The following is a 27,508-nucleotide window of genomic DNA, read 5'->3' as shown; positions in this document are numbered from 1 at the left end:
TCTCCCACTCGAGGGGCGAGTCCGGAAAGGCTGACACGATCTGGCTCTGAGGAGCTAGATGTGCTTAGCATAGAGGAAACGGAACGTCATCAGCCCTCGCCAGGATACGAGGAGTTGTTGGAAGTGGTGACGCGGGCCGTGGCCAAGCTGCACATTGATTGGCCACAGGCGGTGCAGCAGCCATCGGCAGGCAGCAAACTAGATGAGCGGTTTCTGCAACACCGAGCGCCACCCCCGCGTCGGCCCCTACCATTTTTTCTTCTTTCTTTCTTATCATGGAATAAACCCTTCTCTGCGCGGCTGTCTACGTCCCCCCGGCTGGACTACGGCAACGTGACGGGAATCAGACAGCACGGCTACGGAGCGATGCCACGAGTGGAGGAGGCACTGGCTAGCTACCTCTCTCCCAACCTCGCCTCATCCCTCCGGACGCCGGCGCTCCCCACCAAGCCGTGTCGGATGACATCCTAATTGGTGGGCAAGGCCTACATGGCAGCAGGTCGAGCTGGTGCCAGCCTACATACGATGGCAGTCTTGCAGGCATACCAGGCCGATCTCCTTCGGGACTGTGACGTAGGGGGAGGTCCCTCTGAGGAGGACCTGACGGAGCTCTGTAGAGCGACGGACTTGGCTCTCCGTGTGACCAAGGAAACGGCCCGTTCCATCGGCCGATCCATGACGGCTTTGGTGGCTACGGAGCGCCATCTGTGGCTCAACCGCAGCCATCCAGGGGAAGGAGAGGGCTTTTCTCCTGGATGCGCCCATCTCGCCTTCTGGCCTGTTTGGCAAAGCAGTGGATCACTGATACAGAGCCACCATGGCGCACAACTCTAGTGATATTCCATACTCCAGTTAGCTTCAAGATGGATTCTGGTGCTGACACAACGATAATAAATGAGGCTACATATAGCCGCCTCCGTGTCAAACCAAAACTTAGGCCAGTTACTTCTAAACTGGAAAGTCCAGGAGGAAAAGTGGTCCATTTGGGACAATTCCTAGCTAAAAAACAAGAGTTAAAAGGGAGAAAAATAAAAGACTGTTACTTTAGGGTAATAGTAGCCAAGTCTACAGGTGATAACCTGCTGAGCAGATCTGTCAGTGTTCGCCTGGGTCTGATACAACACATAGGAGAAGTCAGTGTGTTTGGGGAGTTAGGACTGCTTAAAGGAGACCCCATCAAAATAGTTTTAAAAGAAAACGCTAAACCATACAGTGTTGCAGCCCCTCACCGCATACCCATTCCGCTGCTGCCAAAAGTAGAAGAGGAGCTGAACAGAATGGAAGAAAATGGCATAATAGAGCGCGTGACGGAGCCCACGGAATGGGTAGCGCCAATGGTGCCTGTGATTAAGCTGAGTGGAAAAGTAAGAATCTGCGTAGTTCTTACTAAACTGAATGAGAACGTGAAAAGAGAAAAGTTTATCTTGCCAACCACAGACAGCATCTTGCACAAACTGGCCGGAAGTAAGGTGTACACAACTCTGGATGCTGCCAGTGGATTTTGGCAGATGGCCCTAGATGAAGAAAGTCAAAGTTCAAAGTTAACTACCTTCATAACACCAAATGTTGGTACTGTTTTAAACGGAATAACATCGGCACCAGAGATATTCCAAAGGAGGATGCAATAACTGCTGCAGGATCACGAGGGCACGGTAGTTTACATGGACGACATACTTGTGTTTGGACCCACTCTGGAAGATCACGACTGCCGCCTGAAAAGAGTGATGGAGACAATCCGCGCATCTGGCTTAAAACTCAACTCAAAAGTGTAAGTTCAGGCAGGCATCTCTTCACTTTCTGGGCCAAGTTATCAGTCAGGAGGGAGTGACCCCAAGCCCAGAAAGAGTGTCTGCCATCACCACTCACAAATGTGAGTGAGTTAAAAAGGGTACTTGGCATGGTGAATTATGTTATGGCAGATACATACCCAACTTGTCACAAATCCTTCATCCCCTTAACGAGCTGTTGAAGAATGCAGTGGCTTGGGTGTGGGACTCGCAGCAAGAAGCAGCCTTTAAGAAGGTAAAAACACTGATATCCTCTGCACCTGTCCTTCAGTACTTTGATCCAAAACTGCCTACTGTAGTAGGTGCTGACGCATCCAGTTATGGATTAGGAGGAGTACTGCTGCAAAATCATGGAGGCACACTCAAACCAGTAGCCTACTGCTCACGTACCCTAATTGAGGCGGAAAAGAAGTATGCACAGATAGAAAAAGAGTGCCTTGCTAGTGTATGGGCTTCAGAAAAGTTCATCTGTGTGGTCTGGAAAGCTACAAATTACTTACCGAACATAATCCACTGGTGACACTCATCAACCACAGAGACCTAGACAAAACTCCACTGAGGTGTCAGCGACTTCTGATCCGCCTAATGAAGTTCAACCCTGTCGCTGAGTACATCCCAGGTAAGAACATGATAATACCTGACGTTCTGTCGAGGCACCCGGAGTCAAAAGCGGATCAGGCATACATGGACGCCATCGAAGAGCAGGAAAGGCCTAAAACAGTGCTGGAGCGCATAAAGGCAGAGACAGAGCAGGATGAAACCCTGCAGAAGGTCAGACTATACATTAAGTCTGGCTGGCCGCGATATAAAAAGGATGTCGTCAGACCAGCTTTAGACTATTTTATGGAGAGAAGTAGTCTAAGTGAGCATAATGGACTGGTGAAGAAGGGAAACCAAACAGTGATTCCACAAACAATGAGAACTGAGATACTGGAGAGGATCCACCACGGGCATCAAGGCTTAAACAAATCCAGGGAGAGATACAAAGATGCCGTCTGGTGGCCAAAGATTAGCCATGCGGTAATGGAGAAAGTCTCCTCATGCCCACACTGTAATGAGCACAAACCGAGCCAAAGCCGGGAACCACTTATCACAACGCCTTGGACGGAGCTCCCTTGGCAGAAACTAGCTGCAGATCTCTGTGAGTTCTAAGGAAAGCACTTCCTGGTTGTTATTGACTATTATTCAAGATGGCTTGAAGTATTGAGTCTCACCCAGACCACAAGTGAAGCGGTTATAAGTAAGCTGATGAGCATATTCACACGGTTCGGGATACCTGAAGAGCTGATTACAGATAACGGCCCGCAGTTTACCTCTCAGCCAGTTCCAGGTCTTCACATGCAAGTATGACATCCAGCATACTAAATCGAGCTCATACTATCCCCAAGCTAATGGGATGGCAGAGCGAGTTGTCAGCTAGCTCTCCTGGTCTACAGGGACACAGCCACGGAGCCGACAAAAGAAAGCCCAGCCAGACTCCTTATGGGAAGGAGACTGCGAACCACAGTCCCCAAGCTCCACCATCAGTTGACACCGGCATGGCCCAATCTGTCTACAGTCAGGCAGACAGATGCCAATGCTAAGCAGGACTACGAATACACCTACAACAGGAGATACACAACAAAGCCGCTTCCTGCCTTAGGTGTCGGCGACAGAGTGCGACTGAAAACAGACTCAGAGAAGACATGGGGAGGCTTTTGTGTTCTACTCCACGTTCGTTTGTGGTGAAAACGCCACAAGGAGACACCACCAGACGAAACCGGAGGCATCTGCAGATCGTCAACCAAGAAAGGAATGACACTCCGACACAGTCACCAGAAGCCTCCACCCCACCGGGTAACATGGCAACTGCCACCCGTCCAACCCAAACGGATTCTGAGACTGGTAGCATAACATCGTCACCCAGAGTTGTGAGAACACGCTCTGGACGTACTGTGAAACCTGCTGTCAAGCTGACATACTAGCCAGAAGAAAAGTGTTGACTGGTAATGTTCCCAATGAGTACAGACCAGTTTGGTTACAGGGCAATGAGTAAGGTCTGAGCAGACTGTTTGTTTATATTTGCTTGTTCACTTGTATTACAGTTAATGTCCACTTAAACAGTAAGTTTGAAAAGAATGATGTTGATAAATAGAATAAGTGAAATTGTGCTTGTTTGATACATGGGTTTCTAAAAGGGAAGGATATAGAAAATATTGTGTTTTCAAAAGAGAAAAAAAAATGAACGGAAAAATAATTTCGGAGTATGTTTCTTAGAAACAGTTGTTTTGTTTAATACTGTGTGAAACACCAGACAAAAAGGGGGAGATGTCACATAAACCTGTTACTATCTGTGATTCAGCATACGTCGGTATCTACGTATACGTACGGAGATACCGGAAGAGGTGGACAGATTCAGTGTGTATTAGGTTACGATGTGTTGGAATAAAGTCAAGCTAAGACAACATACCGCCTCCTCATCTGTATTAAGGATACACAAAGATAGCAATATTCCACAACAAGGATTTAACAATTAACAACAAATGTGTGCAATATGCCAGGTTTGTGCATGAAATGAAATGAAATAGTATTTAAATGTGCAGTGACATATGTATTATTTGCAAGAGGGGAGTGTCAGTGGGGGTCCCGGGCCTTGTTAATGAGGCTAGCTGCAGATGGTAGAAGCTCTTTCTGAAGTCCACGACTATCTCCACTGACTTCAGAGAATTGAGCTCCAGACTGTTCTGGCTGCACCAGGTCACCAGAAGGTCAATCTCCCACCTGTAGGCCGACTCATCCCCACCAGAGATGAGCCCAGTGAGGGTGGTGTCTTCCGCAAACTTCAGGAGCTTGACAGACTGGTGACTGGAGGTGCAGCTGTTGGTATAAAGGGAGAAGAGAAGGGGGGAAAGAACGCAGCCTTGAGGGGATCCGGTGCTGATGGTCCTGGAGTCAGAGACATGTTTTCCCAGCTTAACATGCTGCTTCCTGTCCATCAGGAAGTCAGTAATCCACCTGCCACCACCTCAAGGGCCATGTTTACTGCCCTTCATCTACAGACCTGTTGGTTCTGTAGGCAAACTGCAGGGTCCAGGAGTGGGTCTGTGATTGATTTAAGGTGGGACCACACAAGGTATTCAAGGACGACGGGTCTGAAGTCGTTTAGACCAGTGGTCCTTGTTTTTTTGGGGACAGGGATGATGGTGGAGGCTTTGAAGCAGGCATGCACATGGCATGTCTCCAGTGAGGTGTTAAAAATGTCTGAACACCGGAGACAGCTGATCAGCATAGTGCTTCAGGGTGGATGGGGAGTCCGGCCCAGCTGCTTTGCGGGGTTTCTGCCTCCTGAAAAGACCGTTGACTTCCCCCTCTGAGATGGAGAGAGGAGGGGAGGGGGTGGAGCTGGCCAGCTCTGAGGAGTTGGGGGAGGAAGTGGTGGACGGGTTGAAACTGAGCGGAAGAGTCACGGGGGATGGTGTCCAATTGACTCTCAAAGCGGCAGTAGAACTGGTTCAGCTCATTTGCCAGGCGAGAGTCGTTGATGCAGTGGGGGCTTTGGGTTTGTAGTTAGTGATCTGTCTGAACCCCCTCCAGACAGAAATGGCGTCGTTTGCAGAGAACTGGTTCTTTAGTCCCTCTGAGTACAGTCGATTAGCTTCTCGCACCTCCTTGCTAAACCTGTACTTTAATGCCCTGCACCCAGCTCGGTCCCAACTCCTAAATGCCTCCTCCTTTTCCAACCTTAGCTGTCTGAGTTTAGCTGTGAACCAGGGTTTGTCATTGTTATAACTCACCCTGGTGCGTGTTGGTATACAGCTGTCCTCACAGAAGCTGACAGAGCCTCTGTAAACTCGTCCAGATTGTTGGTAGCAGTCCTGAGAACATCCCAGTCAGTGCAGTCCAAACACACCAAACAAGATCCTCTACAGCTTCACTAGTCCACTTCTTTGATGTCCTCACTACAGGTTTACAAAGCTTTAATTTTTGCCTGTAAGCAGTAATCAGGTAGATAATGACGTGATCAGAGTGTCCCAGGGGAGCGCGTGTGACGGCCTGATAGGCACTGCTAACTGTGGTGTAGCAGTGATCTAAAGTGTTCCCCTCTCTGGTTGGAACTAGTAGTAACTAGTAACGTAGAGGCAGTTAAACTGCCATCCTTTGAAGTAACACCTCAAACACTGCTGAGGGTCCAACTGTGTGTACACTTTGTCACAGTCAGCCATGGTTTTCGTTCACTTTCCGCGTCATGCACCACCATGCACCTGGAACGCTTTGAGGTCCGAAGTCAGAAGTTTCAACTGGGAAAATCACAGTTCTGACCGGTCTCGAACGCGGCATCAGCTCGCTTGTAACCTCGACAGAGGTGATATGAAAAAAAGTACCTGGAAGCAGGTACAGGTACAACCTTTCCGCACACGTACAGTCGAGTTGAGCTGGTACTGGGCAGTGGAAAAGTGTTTTCTGATCAATTTAAACAGTACAAAGTTATTGCAAGAAATTGGACAGGATTCACACTTACGTTTTTACTGTTTGTACTATAATTTGTTGACAGACAATGTCATTGTGATGCAGAAAAGAAAAAGAAAGGACTGTTTTAAAGCACCGCATAGCACAATGGAAGAAATTACAAAATTTGAAATGTAAGCATGCGAAACACTCCTTAGGCTGATGTTCCTACAACGGATATGAACTTGTGCCTAGATGTTTTGGGGGGAAAGATTATTCAACAGACAACCAGTGTAATTCATTGTGATCAGCTTGACATAACCAATTGATAATGTAGGAAACAGCAGACAATTGTACATAATAATTTCCTTCAGTGTGTCAAAGCATTTGCAATTTGTTCAAAACAATGAGAAATTGCTTTTATGATGTGCACACGTGACGAGATGATGTGGAGGTTGAACAAGTAGTTTTGAGAATTTCAATTCAGTTTAAGCAGGAGTTGAAATAGCTAAACATAATTTATAACAGTTTAAATTATTAAATGAATGGATAAATGGTAGAAAAAAATAAGTAACTAAAAGTAATGGATAAATGTTTCTCTCAAGGGGTAGTACAAATTGCCAAACCAACTTAAACACTTGATTGTATTAAAACATTATTGTAATAATATCCAATTTTAAATATTTAATACTGCAAAATATGGGTTGAAAATGGATGGTGTCAATAAAGGCTTGAATTAATATGGCAGGGCAGTGGTAGGCTACATCTGACGGGAAGGTTGGGACCTACCTATTACCATAACTTAAGATTTTGAGCATTATGCTCAAGTTAATCATTTTTCTGTCACTCTTGAGGGAGCACATTCAAATCTCATTTAGATGTAGCCTTTCATTTTAACATTATGTGCTGTGTTGGGATATTGATTCCACCAGACAGATATTGCTGAAGATTACATTTTCCAACACACGAAGGACTGAGAAATGTCTCACTCTCAACCTCAGACTAATTAAAACATGTAGGAGCCATTAGTTATGGCGCTGTCAGCTCATATCAAGACGATGTATTGATAAATTCAGCTCTACCATGTACCATTTCTTCCTCTTCTAAAGTGTTTGGACAATGGATTAACAACATATGATAACGTGACCATTTTTAAGCCATCAGACATGCGAACACTCTATAAAGAAAAATATGCACAGCAGTGTGAAGACTGAGGGTGTTAACTCCTATTAAGGAAGACTTTAAAGCTGCATGTATAACAATGATGTTGTCTTTTAGGAAACTGATACATGAAAAATCTCTAGACGTCCTCATTGTTTTTGCCTTCGTCTCAGGATGTCTACAGAGACGCGGTCACACAGAGACACATCTGCAGTGGGTCGGTTTCCATCTGTCACTCTCAAATCTGAGGAAGAAAAGAAAGATCTAGAAGACAACAATGCTGAGAAAGAAAATGCATGTAGGCAGTGGCTGCGCAAGGTCTGCCCATGCTGCTGTAACAAGCCAAAGGACGATGACATCACAGACACTGTGGTCACAGTGATTGATGATCTAGAAAAGGAAGAAGGGAGAAATGGCAAGAAGCCTGTGATCGGTGACAGCCAGCTTGAGGGTAACTGTAATCTTGCAGAGCTCACAGTTGTGTTATTTATCAAATAATCTAAATGCCAGCCACATGATAGACTTCGCTCTCTTAAATTTGTTTTTGTTTTTGCAGACCTCCTCCTGAAAGTGCGATCAATAGACCTGATGAAAAGCAAATCAGGGCAGAACCACACAGAGCACTACACAAATCTCTACCAAAGTGATAACTTCATTATCCGCAGAGGACAGAATTTCCAGATGTGGATCACCCTGTCTCGACCTTATAACCCCAGCAGTGACAAACTCCACCTTGAACTTAAAACAGGTGAGTCGGAGTGCTTGACAGAAACTGTGTAGTGCTTGCTAATTGGGAATTTGAACACTGCAATTCACTTCCACAACCCATATATTTAAGAGCGTCATTATGTTTAATGTTTCTAAATACACACCAGAATAAGAGACTTTCACAAGAGCAATATAGATGATTCATCGGCAACAGCCATGCTTATGAATACCTAATCAATATGATTTTCCCACGACTGTGGGAGTGTGAAACTGGATGGACGCGATCCAGCCTGACCAAAGCAATGCTTTTCTGACCCTCTTCGAAACCCTGCTCAGAGCTGCACCTGATAATTAAGACAGGAAGGTGATAGGTTGAGGGTTTTGGGAGGAAACAAGATGTACAAGCAAGAAGTTTTGCTTCTATGTTCATGTCTTTAGATAGATAGATAGATAGATAGAGTGATTGATTGATTTTTGGTTACTACTACCAAACTGGTTGCTATGCTCCAAGGAGAGCGTTTTACAGATCAAGTCCTCAGTCCTGCTCCAACTAAAAATCTTGTCCACTGACAATTGCTGCCACTACCAACCGCCTGAGCCACAGCCCGCCACCTGTTTACCCACTATTCATGTCTGTCTTTTCTCCCTCGCTCATTGTGTTGAGTGCTGTAAGGCAGAGAGGACCGACCATTATACTGTAGATCCTACAATTATAGCTGTGTGTGTCAAGTGAAGCCTGAAGAGAATAATTACAATGTCTCTTTTACAGAAAGGCTGAGCATCCATATTAGGAAAACGTTCTCCTATGTTCATTGTTAAATACTGAGTAGATATGGTTTAATGAATGGTTGCTATTTTGCAAATAAGGTGACGAAAATCCCCCACCCCCAATTCTATTATATATTGTTTCCTTGAGATAAAAAATAAATCTAAGTTCTAACCTTTTGAGTCCACCATAAACAACACTGATCATGAATAATCATCCTTTTGTTGTTTTTTTTAAAAGCCATCCGTCATGCCAGCAATAAGCAGGAGGACAATAGCAGCCACTGATAATGCCAGTTTTTGGTCTTGTGAAAATCTGTCCTCCACTCTTCAAATGGTGGATTTTTTATTCAAAACAAACCGTTTAACAGCAAAGTGTGATTTTTCTGCTCATATCTCAGATCAATCTGTTTTCAGCCATGCCTAAAAAACACTGTACTCAGTCCAAACACTGTATTCTGAGACACAAGCCTGTGGCATGAAGCTAATCACAGCCCGATCTTAACAACACAGAGTAAAACAAGAGAGTGTTGTTTAATTCAAGTAAAAGTCAATGACAGTAACTGCCCTGACTTTGTGGTTTGTGGTTTCAAAGTCTGAAGCGCTGCTAAGGGCTCACAGAGGCTGCAATTTTCCCAACACCTTCCAGAATTAAAGTGTGCGGCAAATTCAGCTGCACACAGACTGTTCTTAACAACAGAGCCTCTTTCCTATTGCAGGGCTGAACATGTTACGTGCCTCCTGAGGGGGTGGTAGATGAAAGGCCCTTTAGTCAGTGGAAACTTTTTTTTTATCCACCTGAGAGCATGAATGTAAATTTCATCACAATATTAGATTAAGAGATACGATTCTTTTGGCTTTAGGGTTGTGCATGAGGACTATTTTGACATTTTAGGAAATTCACTTTCTTGCCATGAGGAACTAAAGTGTAACAATGTCACATTGTGATTTCATGGAGGGTTATGTGTCTGACCATTTCTTGACTAGGAGCAGTAACTTGGCTAAAGCTGTATGTTTACTGGACAGATATGAGAGCGGTAATGAACTTGTCATGAAACTCTATATAAATATCATATTATTGCTTTAAGCAGACTGGAAACAGCCCCGTGTCGTCAAAATAACAAAGTAAGCTACCATTAATGTACGCTTAAATGTATTTGACTGACTGACTTAGCACCTTGACGGTAGACATTGCGTTGCAGCAAAAGTTGAGCCTGGGTCAACTTTTTTGGCAGATGTTGTAGATTTTGCATTGGCTCCTTCGCTGCATCATTTCACTTATTTCTTTAGAGGCATGTTTAGATTGATATTGTCATAAACCAGCAGTCTGTCTGTCCAAATCCACATCTCATGGTGAAATGGCAGCATAGTGACTCTGTCAGGGGTCACACCCACAGAGGGTAGAGGATAAAAATTAGGAAGGGCTGTAATTTTCCACATTCCACATTCACTTTAGGGTGAAAGCTCTTCAATATTTTCCAACAGCTGTATGTAATGCTGGTTATCATGAGTTTCTTTACCCTAGAAAACACAGGAATTTGTTAGTTCCCACGTATCTCTCTTCATATGCAGAAGCTTTCAACATCAGTATCGATGTGCAGTAACTTTTGATGAACAGCAAGCTGCTGCCTAAGCAAATATTTATTTTATAGTACAGCTGCACTGAGATCTAATGCTGTCATGGCATGCTTTATGTGCATGCATGAGTGTGTGTGTGTGTGTGTGTGTGTGTGTGTGTGTGTGACATTGTGACGACACTACATGGATTATTTTCATTTGGTTTCTGTTTACTCATAACCCCCAACGTAGGAATGCAGGTGTGCCTTCAATTGAGGGAATGAGTTGTGGTGAAAAAACACAGTAACTGAACGGTGCAGTGCACTGCTCCTGTTTGGGCACGACATGATTAACAGTCAGCAATAGTTTTCACATGCTATATTACTTCATGTGTGTGTGTGTGTAATAAGCCTCTCCTCTCACCTTCCCAGGGCCACTGCCAACAGTGTCAAAAGGAACACATGTCATCATCCCTTTAGTCGAGGAGCTGGAGGACCATCGTTGGGAGGCTACTGTTGTGAAACAGGATGATAAAAGGATACATCTGTCTGTGAATTCTCCACCCACGGCGGTCATCGGCCGATATCAACTCACAGTTGAAACAAACTGCACAAATGGTCGGGCCGTTTCCACACATGACCCTGCTAATGATATCTACATGTTGTTTAACCCCTGGTGTGAAGGTAAACATGGGATACAAAAAGTCATGTTGCACATTGCAAACCAATCTACTACTAGAGGTGGTCAAAATAACAGAAACACCTTACAATACAGTAACATAGCCTTGCAGTAAAAAAAAAAAAAAAGCATTGTAAGCAGATCTTATAGGGCCACAGCTAGCAGCCAGTTAGCATTAACACTGGAAGAAGGGGGAAACAGCAAGCCTGGATCCGTCCAACGGTAACAATGCAGCCTAACCAGCACCTCTAAGGCTTGTAAGCTGTTCTCTTATATATTTAACAGACAGACATGAGAGTTGATGTTCTCATCTCACGCTGCATGAGAAAGCAAATAAGTTTATGTTCCAAAATGTCACAGTATTCCTTTAAGAAATTACCCCACAAAAGGAACAAAAAGTGATATTTCCATTTTTATACCATGCCCTCTGAAATATGGCATGGTATAATGGCCTCATATGAGGCAAAGAGGTTCTCGTCAAATGTTCATTAAAAAGTTTTACTACATAATTTGCTTAATTTTTTGTTTTTGTTTTTTGCTTTACCCCTAATCTTCACAGACACACTGAGACAGACTAAAATTAATATGTACCGTATTGTTAGTGTCTTGTTTTTCCTATATGGGTTTTAGCACAAATCTAAGGACATACTGAAGATATGAGATTTTCAATCCAATCCAAAACTTTAAAAAAGGAAGAAAAATTGTTATTGCCCACTTTAAAGATGTTCTTGTTCTCTGTCAGAGGACACAGTGTTCATGGATTCTGAAGAGGAGAGGCAGGAGTACGTCCTGAACGATGTCGGTCGAATCTACTACGGCACACAGAATCAAATTGGAGTTCGAACATGGAACTACGGACAGGTGAGTGGGTTGTGTGATCTTTCCATATTTGCTGAATAGAGCAGCATAAACTGACTGGCTCTCTCCAATTTCTCTGTTTTGGTTTCAGTTTGATAATGGGATTCTGGATGCTTGCCTCTTTGTCCTGGAAAAGAGTGGAACTCCTTCGTCTGGTTGGGGAGACCCGGTTAATGTGGTACGAGTCATCTCAGCCATGGTGAGACTGTGACACTATTTTTCTACATCTGATCTACCGACCTTCATATTTCTCTTCATAATGTGCTACACTGTGACCAGAACAATAGAAACCCCTGCTCACTGTGTACCGTGTTAAACCACCTTTGGGCATTATAACAGTTTCCATCACAGTGGTGGTTCAGCAGGATATCTGTAGCATCCTGCAGTCTAAGCTGATGGATTTCTCTCTGTATCCAATTTGAGCACTAGTGCTAAATAGTACATTTAGATAGAAAGGTCTTTGCAATTTTTTAATATTCCTTACTGCCTCAACAACTATTGGCTGGATTGCCATGAAATTCTATACAGACATATGTAATATACTTCATCCATCAACACTTGCCCTAATTTTTCATTTAGCGCCACCATCAGGTCAATATTTTAATTTGTCCAGCACTTTGGTTTGTGGCCTGTGAAACTAACGCCATTCCCATCAGCCTCAGCTGGGTTTAGTGCTTATTAGCAAATGTTAGCATGCTAACATGCTACACTATTATTGTGAACACACTAAACGTAACATGCTGATGTTAGCAATTAGCTCAAAGCACCGCTTAAGCCATGTGTGAAAAAATGTAGTTCTCTCATTCATCTGAATAGATCCTGTCTGGCGCCGCAGCATGGGGCTACTGCGAAACAACAGTAAAAATAGAGAGTAAAAAATGATTAACTAAATGAAGCCTAGTTTCATCTGCTAACCTTTCAGACTAATTAAACGTTGTATTGTTCATGTTCCTGTCAAGTATCGTCTTGTTAAAGTCTGTTAATAGACGCTGTGAGCCCATTCTGCTCACATGCAAGACAACTGTGGAAATGGAGTAAACGTTGAACATTTGTTAAAGGAAACTTCTAGGAACTGAGTGTAATCCTTCAGAAGTATACATAAGAAATATATTTAAATAAACACTTTTCACCAGATCAACTCTGTTGATGACCGTGGAGTCCTGGAGGGAAACTGGTCAGGAGACTATTCAGGTGGAACTAGTCCAACAGTTTGGAGTGGAAGTGTGGAAATCCTGAAGAACTACCATAAAAACAATGGCACCCCCATTAAGTATGGTCAGTGCTGGGTCTTTGCTGGCGTAGTCACTACAGGTTAGCGGATAGTTTTTTTCTTCTTCTGTGTTTACGTGACGTGTGCTTGTATAGGTGTGTGACAGGTAAACGTCACGCAGCGCCTTATTATCTTCTTTTCAGTTTTACGGAGTTTAGGCATTCCCAGTCGAACTGTGACCAACTTCGATTCAGCTCATGACACAGACGTCTCCTTGACAACAGATGTATACCTGGATGAGAACCTGGAGCCAATAGAGTGCCTCAATTCTGATTCTATCTGGTAGGTCCTGTCACCATCCTTGTGATGCTGCCTCATCATGACATATGTCACTCTCTAGGTTAGTAAGACTGACCTTCAAGTCTTTTCCTGAAGGAACTTCCATGTGTGGAATGACTGCTGGATGGCTCGTCCAGACTTGCCTCCAGGCAATGGAGGCTGGCAAGCTGTCGACGCCACACCTCAGGAGACCAGCCAGGGCACCTACCGCTGTGGCCCAGCTTCTCTCGCTGCTGTCCGCAATGGTCACGTCTACCTCAAACATGACTCTGCGTTTTTGTTCGCGGAGGTTTGTGGAATATATCATTTACTTTAAAAGAGCACTGACTTGCACAGAATGATGCAGATTCCTCCCATGCATGACCTACAGGAGGGAACAACTGATCTTTTAGTTGCTGTTTTATGTTGACTCGTTATCCGTGTGCTGTGTACTAATGAGGAGCCATATGGCATATGTCAAAAGATGTGTGATGTTTCCCATCTGTTAAGGGCTTTATTTTTTTAACTCCCTCTCCCTCTACATTTCCAGGTGAACAGTGATAAAATTTACTGGCAGAGGAAGGTAGATGGGACCTTCGCTAAAATCTACAGTGAGGAAAAGACTGTGGGCCACTTCATCAGCACAAAGGCTGTTGGCTCTAATGAACGCAATGATATCACACACCTTTACAAACACCTCGAAGGTATCATCAAAGAAAATGCACACATTTTAAATGTTCACTCAAGAGTATGGGATACAAAACTTCTGCCAAACCATGGTATTTATATTGTATTGTTTATTGAATTAACTCGACATTTCTGGTCATTCTCAGGCACAGAGGAAGAACGCATTGCTGTAGAAACAGCATGTAGCTATGGCTCCAAAGCAGGGGCCTATTCCTCTCCCACAGCAAAGGATATCTCTATAGAAGTGACCGTGGATAATGAAGGTCTCACAATGGGAAGAGATGCAGAGCTGACCATCGTGTTGCAAAATAGCAGCTCAGAGCAACGCACGGTCATCCTGTACAGCCAGGTGGCAGTCATGTATTACACCGGCGTCCACAAGGCCACATGCAGAAAAGACAGTACAGAAATAGACATGCTACCCAAAGAGGGTAAGTGGAGCTTTTTATCCAGGGTGGGTTGCAGGAAGGAAAAAAGGTTTCAGCACCCGTTCTTTTTGTGTGTGTGTCAACAGAGGAGTTTTATTCCTTTAGCAGCATGAAAAAGAATTGCTAAAACATTGCATCTGTGATTGTATTTCTTATTTTTTTAAAAGAAGATTTTTTTTTTTTACTTAGAGGAAAGGTTGGAGGTAACTCCTTGCTAGAAGTTAGGCAAGAATATCGATACCACTCTCATGTCTGTCTGTTTAATATAAAGCTACACACAGCAGCTGATTAGTTTAGCTACGCACAAAGACTCAATTATCAATGAGGAATGAGGAATGAGGTAGGTGTTGAAAGATGAAAATACATTTTGCCTACATCTTCTGCATATAGTAAAAAGATTGGAGTGGACCCTGGAGTACAAAGACTACAAGGACCAACTGATAGACCATGCCAGCTTAATGCTGACACTGTCAGGCAAGGTCAAGGAAACACAACAGGTCCTGGCCACTCAGTTTGCTTTCCGACTCAGGACCCCAGACCTCATCATAAAGGTAAGCCAATCAATTCATCAGGAAAGTTTTACCAGTAAGAAAATTACCATATAAATTCAGATCTGATTTTGTTCTCTTGCGTTGCTCTTCTCTCACACAGCCAATCGGGAAGGCCGTGGTAGGGGAAAAGATGGCAGTAGAGATTTCGTTTACTAACCCACTACCTCAGAAGCTGAAAGCTGTTATATTCCACGTGGAAGGACTGGGCCTCCTAACTGCTCGAAAGATTAATTACGGGTGAGGAGGAAAAACACACTTTATATTGTGCTCAGTTTTTTTAAACCACCTTGTCTGTCTTTCTCTTTTGTGACTGCTACTGTCATTTCCTGTCATACCTTCAGAGATATTGGCAGCCGTGCCTCCGTGTCTCTGACTGAGCAATTCGTCCCCACCCTGCCTGGGCCAAGGAAATTGCTGGCTTCATTGGACTGCAAGCAGCTCACTCAGGTTCACGGTGTGACCGACATCACAGTGAAGGACAAAAGCAATGCTGCTCTATAGCGATTCGAAAACAGAGGCACTTTCTCAATGAATGTTGACAGTCATTTCTCCATATAGGCAAAGCGCTGTGACGAGATTCTACAATAAACAGGCGTAAAAAAAGTGTTTTCCATTCCTCAGTCCTCAGTAGCTGCAGAGGTTAGACAGGGTGGCAACTTAAAGTTATGATATTTATTTTCTGTACTTTGAAATTTGTTGAAGGTTTAATTATGTACTTTTGTACCTAAATACTGCTAATAATGCTCTTGTAATATTAAAACAATAAATATTTGAAATGTATCATGGAATCTGGTGATTTATTGATTCAATAAAACAAAACCCCCGCGACCCGATCCCGGATAAGTGGATGAAGATGGATGGATGGATGGATGGATAAAACAAAACAGTTTGCTTCTGATGTCCTGTGTCCAGGGATGTTTGGTTGCCATGGATTCATGGTGGTGGCCAATAGTTTGTGTGTCCTTTAGTATCCTTTGGGCTCTGCATAGGCACCTCACCTCACCGGTATCACTGATGCTCAGGAGATGGGTACCAATGATCTGCTGAGCAGTTTTAATCAACCGCTGCAGAGCCCTCGGGTCCTGGGCCGTGCACATCCCATGCCAGTTTGTGATGTTTTCAGTCAGGATGTGTTCTGTTGCTCCTCTGTAAAAGCTGACAAGAACTTGGCAAGGGAAGTTGGCCTTCCTCAAGAAATACAGGTCTGAGTATGTGCTGTAAAGTTAATGTTAATGACAATTTACAGTATGTGACCTTTACGATGAAGACACACGGCTGGCAGAAAGACTTCCCCATTCCGTACCCCCTTCAAAATTGGTTAAGATGGGAAGGAAGTCTGTGCCCCAAAAGATGCATTTATTTGACTGCTGCAGTTCCGTCATACAAATGAGATGAGATGTTTTATACAATTTCTTACAGACAAGAAAATAAAATAAGCAGACACTATTCCCTGTCATTAGGTTGTCCATGATGGCATGAAGGTCTTGTGCCACAAGCTATGAAGTTTGCTGCCATTAACTTTTTTTTTAATTTATCAAATCCGCGAGTCTTCTGAAATAAAATGATTCACCCAGGATTTCCATCACACAGGTGACTGACAGGTCAAAAAATCTCCATAAAGCATCCAGCTTCCTCTGATATTTTTTATATCTACTTTCCTCCCACATTCCTCCTGCGGTACAATTCTACCTGCAGAAGTGGTAATGAGCCAAGGCAAATACAGTTTTGATTATAAATATTGACACTGTTGGAGTTTCTGACAAAGCAATGTTTGAGTGGTGTTCAGTTTGTTGATCCCACTCTGCAATCAGGCCACCTAACTCTTTGTAGGTGTTCACATCAACTACAGCCACTCCAGTTTTGTTTTGTATTCTGGCGTGGGTATAGTTTGCAATGGCATGTTAACATTCAGAGTACAGTTAGATCACAAAAATTGTGAAGCTGTCTAATAAAATGAAGGGCCTTGAAGTGTCGGCCACCTTTCCAAGCTAGCCTCCCGTCAACAAAGTATTTTTATATAGAAAGTTTCATTCTTCTTTCTCAGTAGTTCAAAACATGCAGGTATAATCAGTGACCCAACACTGAAAAACCATAATTAGTTGCACCTGTGGTTCAAAAAATCATGTCCACTGTGAAACAGGTGTGCAGAAACACCTGTGTAATTTAATAGCACCGCAATAAATACGACCTCTCATAAAATATTATGTTTTTCTTGAGACAACCTTACTGTAGGTCTGTTACGTTTTGAGGTTGTTCTTTGTGATGATGTTAAATTGTACAGCATTACATTACAAATTCATTAAAAATCAGTCTTTTGTCTGCATCGTTTACATAGACGCATCTTATTCCGTAATGCAGTCAGCACAACAACAACGATATTGACATTACTCTCAAGCAACACTTCTCAGACAGTGTCAAGAACAATCAAAAGTATTATTTAAGTTTCACAGAGGTATTATTTATTACAGGGCTGTTGTATTAGACTGCATTACATTGCACATGTGTTTTCTTCTCAGAGCATAAAATGTCTAAATGCTCCAGTAGCATTTGGCCATTCTTTTTATGGTAGCAGTATGCATAAACCAAGAGTGCAGAAATGTGTATATGCATAAAGGCTTATAGGCCTACACAATATACAGAGAAATTCACTGGAGCTGGCCAATAGCCATGTTATTAGACTCTTTCTAGACTCCTGTTTGGATAAGAAAGTGTGGAAGACCAGGTTTTCAGGGGACATAGTGCACAAAGACATTTACAACAAATACATCAGCATGTGTGAGGAAAACACTCAATGTTTTCTTGATGTATAATTTTTTTTCAGGTGCTCCTGCCACGTTATATAAAGTCCTGACTGGATACCCTCTGTTAATATGGGTCACCAATATTTCATTTCTGATGGCCAGGCAGGATGTGGGCAACACAAGAGAAGCAAGAAACTAGAACACAGAAGCTTCAAAGGTAAAAACAAATGTACTGCATGTCATTAAACTAAAAGCATTCGCAGAATAAGTGCCTTCTGCAGAATCCTCTAAGTGTGTTTTTTTAAATTAAGAGACTGTTTAGATCTCTATCAAATATATAGGACAGACAACACAGATTTTTCCTGGCTCTGCACAAGGATGACTAGTTTAAAATGTCAGACTTCCAGAGTTATAGCCATTTAAAATCATCTTGCTGCAGTGCCAGTTTCTTTAACACCAGTGTGTTAAATGTGGCTGCATTCACACAATACATTAACAAATTAGCACTGTATGCCAAATATACCATGCCCACATGAATTTGGCAGAAAACTGTATGGAGTGCTAGAAGACACATTGGATCATCTAAATATAATATGAACCAGATTTGGTGAAGTTTGGATGAAATTTGAAATTAAAGAGATTGCGAGGTATTCATAAGAGATGGAAATCTGTGTGTTAGACCAAGGAGGTTTTTAGTTTTTACACTTTACAGTTCAGCAGGTTCAGTGGTTATGAGCAAACATGTAATGTGCTTTATTACTGGCCACATGGTGGCGCTATTCACACCAAACTCTATTATGTTCTATTTGGCCCATAGCCTTATGTCCCAGGAAATGTCACTGAAATCTGTTAAGTAGTTTTTGAGACACCTCTTCTGAGCGGAGGTAATTAAGCTCTGGTGTCTGACACACATAGTTCTGCTGACGTGCTGATTAATGTGAGTGTCTTCCCCTGCGGAGATGAGCGTTTGAGTTTGATGTTATAATGAATTTCAATTTTGAATAGTTGTTTCTGAAACTCAAAGCAGCCTAGTTTTCCATTTGTTGCTCGATACAGAAGGCCAGCACTAATTGGCTTCTTTTATACTGAGCCCAGTGATGGTTTAGTGCTGATGAGCCTTGTTCATGAAGAATCTCTCCAGATCAGTTTTAATTCACGAGCCCCTATTTATAGTAGATGTCAAGTTAGGCCTATAGCATACCTTTATTTTATTTTCAGCATAGAGTGAGCTCAATCCATTTTTCAAAAAAAACATATCAAACGAATATCTACAGCTGCAACCAATGATTCTTTTATTAAAAATTTTAGGCTATACATATATATATATATATATATATATATATATTACCGCAATCCTATACACCGGACAAACGGTTGACAATAAATGAGATTATATATATTTTATTTTTGAAAATTGTTTCAATTATTTTAAATTGTAGAAATTGATGTTGTAGAAATTGTCAGAACAAAAATCTACCTTACAACTGAAACCCAAAGCGGTTATATTTACAATGATATAAAACAGTATAGCAGGAAATCCTAACATCAAGAGAATGTTTGACAAAAAAGATGACAGAATGTAAAAATAGTAAAATAGTGTAAATAGATACACTTTCCATCCACCCACTTATCATTGAATGGACTTTCTACACTGCAAATATCACAATGCTGTGCAGATCTCCTGTGACTGGATGGCACACACTGTCGCAGGATATAAAAGGCAGATTGCTGGCACTTTGATCAGATCTCCAATCATTATGTCCTGAGTAAAGAACCAATCTTGTCATGAGATTTGTTATTTGTTCTGTGTGTGTAACGTGTGTAGCGTTTTGTGCAGCAAATTCACTTAAACCTGTCCTCTATATTTTTGTGGCATGTTGATTGGATGTCAACAAAGGCAGCCTTAACCTTATGTGCTGCCTGGGAACATCACTCACTGTGCGGGGAATTACAAGTGAAGGTGGGGACAGAGCAATTTGTGATAAAAGACAGTCACCAGGCATTTGCAGGAATAGCGTGTCACTGTTAAAGAGAAGCCTGAGTCCCTCCCTGTGGCCACATATCCTACACACACGTACTCAGTGATAAGGATAGTAGATCTGATGGTTTGTAATACACATCAGAGAAAATCAAATGATTTATAATTTTGTTTGCTCAAAGTTTTGCTCAAAAAGATATTGTTGTTTCTTTTGGGCAAATAAAAATATTAGTGTTTTTACACAACTGCTCACCTCTGCATCACACTTACTGAATCAGACAATAGAAAAGAGATGCTTCTCTCCAACACCAGGTGAAGGTGTTGAAAGATATAAAACCTTTCAAAAAAGGTGGGTGAAAGCCGATTATGGAAGGATTTATCTCTGAAAGTTCACTTAACAATTTGATTATATTTCCAATCCTTTGTGTATTAGGCTAATTTATTTTTGTGCTTTATGTTTTACAGCTCCTGGAGATGGATATCCCCAGTGATACTGGTCATATAATAATTCGGGCGCCCCAGGCATGTACTAGTAGATGGAGGACTGAGATACAGACCTTCAAAGCCAGACTGAAAAATCTGCTTCTCTGTGAGATGGAAGATGGTGACATTATCATAACAGAATATTCTGAAAATAGAAAAGGTCAAACTAATATTGTAAAAGTTTCCCTTAGCTAGGACTAAAAGATCGATTTAATACACATTCAAGCCAACAGAAGTATGGAGAAACGAGAGACATAAAGTCGTTTCAAATCCTTGGCCTGATGTTTGTGCCATAATGTGGGGATGAACACCCATCGATATTGCAATATGCTCTTTACACATTGCTGAACAGCATGTATGCCTCAGCTGGCCAGCTCTGGAATCAATATAGCCCCTTGAGTGATTGTGATTTTCTTCTTCACGCTATTCTAAATGCTTGTTTGGTTTTTTTGCCATTTTCCTCCTTTTAAGACTACCTGCTTTGCGACTCCCACGTTTGAAGTTGTGGCAGATGTTATATCAGCAAGAAGCATCCGCTTGCTCAGCTGGTTCCCTCATTTCAATTACAACACACAACTCGCAGCAGAGATTTGATGTATCTGTACAGGCCTCACTGTGTGTTAAACGCGCTGTGCTTGCTGTGTCACCTCATACTAAGAGACAAGTAATGAAAAACAGAAGTCACAGTGTGTGTGGAAAAGCAGGAAAACTTCAGACTTGACAAAGTGTTTGTGTTGCACTCTCTCAGGTCCACAAGACTATTATTTTTTATCTCCTCCGGGCTTACCCATGGCAGGGATAAAAAAAAAAAATTATGCGTTTGGTTGTGTGTCCCCCTGTTGCATCTTATATGCATCTTAAAGATAACTGGGACTATACTATACAAACAAACTGTCCTGCAGTCCCTGTTCCCCACCCACATGCTCCTAGACACACCTGACAGAGAACTGCACTCTACTGAGCGCACTCTTCTAGTTTTGAACAGTAGTTGTACTAGGCACAAGACACTGTTGGTTATGTGATACATTATTAAATCCTACCTGATTTGAAGTCCCTGCAGATGATGTATGAAATGTCTGGATTCAGCAAGCAGTTGTATGAAAGTACAGATAGCTGTGGACTGATCTAAACACTGCTGCAATGTTGAGAAACATGTGCATCATGTATAACAGTAGCCTATGTGTCCGTCATGTTTGCCAGTTCTAAAAAGAATATTTATGAATTGCTACAGCCTACCTTTATTGTTAACATCTACATATTGTCAGTTTCGTGCTGATACACAGTAAAGAAAGAGTATTCTCAATGAAAAGGTTTTGTTTGTTTGTTGCAGACACTCACACAGCAGTCAATAGGCGTAAGCCTGGTCCTCAGTTTGTAATGATTCAAAACAAGCTGTAAAGCAGCACTTCAGGCTGAGAGTCCCTCAGCCGACTGAAAGACAACAAAAATAAAGGGTGGTTTAAAGGCACAGTGAAATGAAAAATGTACTGTCTCCCTTATTACTTAATTTATCAAATAATTACGTATAGCAACTATAAAATATGTTTTTATAATAGTAATTGATCAAATGTGTAACATGAGAGGAGTTGCTCATAGTGACAGACCTACTTGGCTTTGCAGAACTTTATAGCATCATTTCTGGTTGTTGTCTCCTGTCTGGTCTGTCTCCCCGCTCTCATAGGGCCAGGCAACTGCTTCCAGTGAAAAAGCTCCAAAAACCCACAGTAGGCTACACTACCTGCTCAGCACCAGAGACACAGTTAGCAGCTAACTGGTGAACATAAGAGAGGATTTAGCAGCTGAAGTGCCAGATATTTCCCTCAGAAGTTGGTAGAGACTGAAAACAGAGCTAAAGGAGAAAATATTAGGCCTACATTCGCTGGATGACAAGAAAAATGACTCCAAATAAATACTATTGAGCAACAATAGTATTTATTTGGAGTCATTTTTCTGTAAATGCTGCTGGTGTGAATAAAGCAACTGTTTGCCAGCAAGTTCACAGTTGGCTAGTTACTGAGCAACATTAGCATTTATCCAGAGTAGTGCTTTTGTTCAATTTTCACTCTCTTTTAAGCTCTGCTCTGGTCTCCACTAACTCCCTGTGGAAATATCTGCCTCCTTAGCTGCTAAATGCTCTCTTGTGTTCACTAGTCAACAAACTTTGTCTTTCTTTGGGTGCTGGGTAGAAGACGTAAGTGCAGTGATAGTGAACCAAAACTGAAAACCAAAACAATTTAACAACAAGAGTTAAAACACTCTACAAAGCTCCATAGAGCTGAAGGCAAAAGAAAAGTACTTTTCTTGTGTCATTATCTGCGGGTTCATAACTACAAGCAACTTTATGCTGATAATACGCTTCAGTTTTATAAACTGGACCAAAAAGTAAAATGTAATCTACTTTTTATTGTGTCATTTGTAGATCAACTTTTTGCTGCACTAAATAAATGAAAATGAAACAATTATTTTGGTGTAATGGGCTGTATTAATGTCGATATTGTAATCAGCCAACTTAATTGCTGATTTAAAAACACACCGAAGGCTGTCAAGATAATAAATAAAGTTAATAAAACAAAAATTCACTTTGCTGTACAAATTAAAATGCACGTGTGCTGTTCAGATGAGCATGAAATCTGAATATGAAACCTGTCAAGCAGAAGGCTGCAATAGTCCTGATGAGTTTCATTGTGTTCCATAGTCAGAGCCGCAGTCCTCCATCCTTGTCTTTGACTTCCCGGCACAGATGCCAGCTGGGGGTATGGGTGCGTCATCACCCTAAATGGCATCTGTGTATTCATGCCAGGCAAATTACTTTTCTGTATACTCATCTGGATAAGCTGTTTATTTGGTTTTCTCACTGCTCACCTCCGTGTTCTGAATTAACATACAAAATGAGGTCAACAGTAATTAGGATACAAATGGAAACTGGTCTCATGACAACATCAATGAGTGACAGGTGAGTGACACAAGTCACAAGTTAATGTAGAGCAAAAAAACATCAGGTTAGTTTCAAGTGTTCCAAAGCCTTATTTTTTTAGTTTCTGTACGGTAATAATTGGCAAAAAAAATCTTTTGTTTCTTTTTAATATGGATCCATTCACTAGCAAGACACTGTCTTCATCCTTTTACATACAATTGAATTAGTTCCTGAAGTTTGTGATAATTTAAAGCCCTGTGTGACCTTACAATCATTAATATAAAATAGATTATGTTGACTTAAAGTTATCACGCACATACTTTTTATGAGCTACAGCTGCAGCCATGGTTTGCTGTTTATAATAATGTTGCTTTTGATACAGTTTTACAACACAGAACTTCTTTATTATGACACTGACGCATCAAAACACTGGCTGTAATATCACTATATTGCTTGCCAAAGCTTCAGGCTTGTCTATTCACTTTTCAGGTGACCTTTGACTTTAAATAGTCATGAGATTCATATTAATAACACTTATACTGCACTTTTCAAAACATTTACAGTAACATTACATTATGAAGTGACTAAAAGAGAGGACAACTTTTGGCAGAAACAGTATGATGGAAGATGAACACAAAATAATTACATAAAAACTACTACTTACTTAAAACTATTTATGATAAACAACAATGTAATATAATAAAATCAGTTTTGCCAGGAATCACTGATCTTCATATCCCTGCTGATCCCTCTGAACTTGTGCACAGATAATCTGTCTAAAAAAAAACCTTAAAAATTAATAAATAAAATGTCATGCTTGTGATGATTTTTATCTACAAAAGTTTGTGTTTGTGTATTTGCAGAGTCTACCCTGTGGGGAGCAGCAATATGGAACAGACCATAGTGGAACAGAAGACCAAGTTTAAACATTTGATCTGCACCATTAGAAAAATAACAGGTTGTCACATCAAGATTTCATGTCCACATTTTTTGTGTGAATAAAAAAAAAACCCACATACAAGCAAATGAATCACAGCTTGTGATTGTACAGTTTGTACTTCTGCCTCTGTACAGCGTCACCTTTGGCCTCGAATGGGCAATCTGGAAGAAAAGGTTATATTAATGCCACAGACATCCGTAACAAAATTACAGTGTTGGGCTATGTTTGTCAAATCCACTGCTTGGCAACCTGATCATACTCATTTTTTTATTATTCATGTATCTGTGGCTCTGGACAGTTCAGTGGGAATAGGATCTCTCTTGAACCGAGAACAGAGAGCATTAGGAGCATTCCATTAGGGGTCCGGCTTGCTCGAGCTCTCAAATCAAAATTACCCACTGAACCTTATCCTGGAAAAATTACTTTCAATGAAGTGCAAAATCCCAGGTGTTCCAAACTCAGATGGAGATAACAGAGGTGAAAAAGAAAACTAGTAATGATGTTACTGGAGATGGTATTGTCTTGGTGAATTGAGGTACAGCTATTCAAATTCTTTGTCATTTCACTGTTTAGAAAACCTTTTATAGGAAATGAAGTAGTTGAAGTAATTTTTTTATTATCTGTCTTACAAGAAGCTTTCTTTCTGTTGTGTATGGCACTCTGCCACCAAACTCCTACAGGTGAGAATGAAACTCTATAATGTGGTTGCAGCTGAAAGGGAATGTGACATTTTGAGGATACATAAAAAAAGCCCTACCTTTAATTCTTTAATCCATATTTCAGTGCTTCTGATCCTTTATTTGGAAGAGTGGTTAGCACAAGTAACTGATTCATAAAAAATATTTTGTACCAGAAGCATCTAGTCTTGTTTAAAGGTTGCAATACATTTTACAGCCCAAATCTCACTTTTCTACTCAGATAGATAGCAACTTATCCTGTTATATATAATACTTCTCCAGTGCAATACATTCTATTCAATCACCAGTAAAGGTCGTCTTACTGGAAATATTTAAGAGATATTTATGTAGTTTAAGGGGCAACAATCAATCTGCATCAACTGTTATAACTGGCCAGAAAATACTGACACTATGGCTCACAGATACTACTACTGCAGCTTTATTTATGTATTTAATTTTGTTTTCGGTTAAATATGTATTTGTTACATATGTACGCATTTACCTCTCCAGGAACCATCACCTTATCGTGGTGGAGAGGTTTGTGTGCCCCGGTGAACCTGGAGGCTGTGTTGTCTGGAGCCTAGTGCTCCTGGTAGGGTCTCCCAAGGCAAAGTGGTTCCAGGTGAGGGGCCAGACTGAGAATTGTTCATAAAGACCCTGCCCGGAGGAAGCCCGGGGCCCCCGTCTGGAGCCAGGCCCAGAGGGAGGGCACGTCGGCGAGCGCCTGGTGGCCAGGTTTGCCATGGAGCCCGGCCGGGCACAGCCCGAAGAAGCAACGTGGCACCCTCCTCTCCATCCTTTGGACCCACAATCCATCGGAAGATACGCAGGGGTTGGGAGATGGAGCGCTACTAATTAGATCTGGTGGGGCTGACTTCCACACACAGTCTCGGTTCTGGAACCATACTCGATAGGGGATGGACACTATTCTTCTCTGGAGTTGCTCAAGGTGTGAGGCGCCAGGCGGGTGTGGGGATAATAATAATAAGTCCCCTGTTGGAGTTTACTCCGGTGAACGAGAGGGTCGCCTCCCTATGCTTTCGGGTAGTGGGGGGGGGAAACTCTGACTGTTGTTTGTGCATATGCACCAAACAGCAGTTTAGAGTATTCAGCCTTCTTGGAGACCCTGAATGAAGTTCTGTATGGGGCTCCAGTAGGGGACTCCATAGTTCTGCTGGGAGACTTCAACACGCATGTGGGCAGTGATGGAGATACCTGGAAAGGCGTGATCGGGAGGAACGGCCCCCCTGATCTGAACCCGAGTGGGTGTTTGTTATGTATGTTGGATTGTCTATAACGAACACCATGTTTGAGCATAAGGATGCTCATAAGTGTACATTATATCAGAGCACCCTAGGTTGAAGATCGATGATCGATTTTGTAATCGTTTCATCTGATTTGAGGCCGCATGTTTTGGACACTCGAGTGAAGAGAGGGGCGGAGCTGTCAACTGATCACCGTCTGGTGGTGAGTTGGGTCAGGGGGTGGGGGAAGACTCTGGACAGACCTGGTAAGCCCAAATGGGTAGTGCGGGTGAACTGGGAACGTCTGGAGGAGGCCCCTGTCCGTGAGATCTTCAACTCAAACCTCCAGCGGAGCTTTTCTGGCATCCCTGTGGAGGTTGGGGACATTGAACATGGGTAGGCAATGTTCAAAACCTCTATTGCTGAAGCTGCAGTGAAAGGCTGTGGTCTCAAGGTCTTAGGTGCCTCAAGGTGCGGTAACTCTCGAACACCGTGGTGGATACCGGTGGTCAGGGAAGCCGTCCGACTGAAGAAGGAGGCCTTCCGGGATTGGTTGTCTCGGAGGACTCTGTAGGCAGTTGCAAAGTACCGATGGGCACGAAGGGCTGCAGCCTCTGCTGTGGCAGATGCAAAGCAGCAGGTGTGGGAGAAGTTCGGAGAAGACTTTATAGTTGGAGAAGGACTTTCAGTCGGCAACAAAGTGTTTCTGGAGAACTGTCCGTCCATCTCAGGAGGGGGAAGCGGGGAACCATCCAAGCTGTGTACAGTAAGGATGGGACCCTGTTGACCTCAACTGGGAATGTAATTGGGCGGGGGAAGGAACACTTTGAGGAACTCCTAAATCAGACTGACACGCCCTCTCTAGTACAGGCAGAGATGGAGGGTGATTTGGGTTTCTCATCAATTTCCCTGGAGGAAGTCACTGAGGTAGTCAAACAACTCCACAGTGGCAAAGCCCCAGGGATTGATGAGATCCGCCCAGAAATGCTAAAAGCTTTGGGTGTGGAGGGGCTGTCTTGGATGACACGTCTCTTTAATATTGCGTGGAAGTCGGGTACAGTGCCCAAGGAGTGGCAGACTGGGGTGGTGGTTCCCCTGTTCAAAAATGGGGACCAGAGAGTGTGTGTCAATTACAGGGGTATCACACTTCTCAGCCTCCCCGGTAAAGTCTACTTCAAGGTGCTGGAATGGAGGGTTCGGCCGATTGTCGAACCTCAGATCGAAGAGGAACAATGCGGTTTTTCGTCCCGGTCGTGGAACAACTGACCAGCTCTTTACTCTCACAAGGATCCTGGAGTGGGCTTGGGAGTATGCCCATCCAGTCTACATGTGCTTTGTAGATCTGGAGAAGGCATATGACCGGGTCCCCCGGGAGATACTGTGGGAGGTGCTGCGGGA

General features: G+C 42.5%; 1 protein-coding gene across 1 annotated transcript; it reads left to right on the top strand.

Moving 5' to 3' along the window:
• The first annotated feature begins 7,547 nt into the window (after positions 1 to 7,547).
• On the top strand, positions 7,548 to 15,841 carry LOC123971602 (protein-glutamine gamma-glutamyltransferase K-like). Its single transcript, XM_046050515.1, has 13 exons — positions 7,548 to 7,824; positions 7,930 to 8,121; positions 10,835 to 11,086; positions 11,824 to 11,942; positions 12,031 to 12,138; positions 13,073 to 13,250; positions 13,353 to 13,491; positions 13,585 to 13,777; positions 14,018 to 14,171; positions 14,301 to 14,585; positions 14,973 to 15,133; positions 15,234 to 15,370; positions 15,475 to 15,841. Exons 1-13 carry the CDS (start codon positions 7,548 to 7,550, stop codon positions 15,632 to 15,634), a joined length of 2,355 nt encoding a protein of 784 aa, XP_045906471.1. The 3' UTR covers positions 15,635 to 15,841.
• Positions 15,842 to 27,508: the final 11,667 nt, after the last annotated feature.

This window comes from Micropterus dolomieu, linkage group LG05 (genome assembly GCF_021292245.1).
Source record: "Micropterus dolomieu isolate WLL.071019.BEF.003 ecotype Adirondacks linkage group LG05, ASM2129224v1, whole genome shotgun sequence".
Lineage (NCBI taxonomy): Eukaryota > Metazoa > Chordata > Actinopteri > Centrarchiformes > Centrarchidae > Micropterus > Micropterus dolomieu.
This window is presented reverse-complemented; position numbering and strand designations above follow the sequence as displayed.

Coding starts and splice junctions, on each gene's coding strand:
- LOC123971602 (XM_046050515.1), top strand. CDS start 7,548: ATGTCTACAGAGACGCGGTCACACAGAGACACATCTGCAGTGGGTCGG. Junction 11,087..11,823: donor GTTTAACCCCTGGTGTGAAG/GTAAACATGGGA, acceptor GTTCTCTGTCAG/AGGACACAGTGTTCATGGAT. Junction 13,492..13,584: donor CTCAATTCTGATTCTATCTG/GTAGGTCCTGTC, acceptor CTTTTCCTGAAG/GAACTTCCATGTGTGGAATG.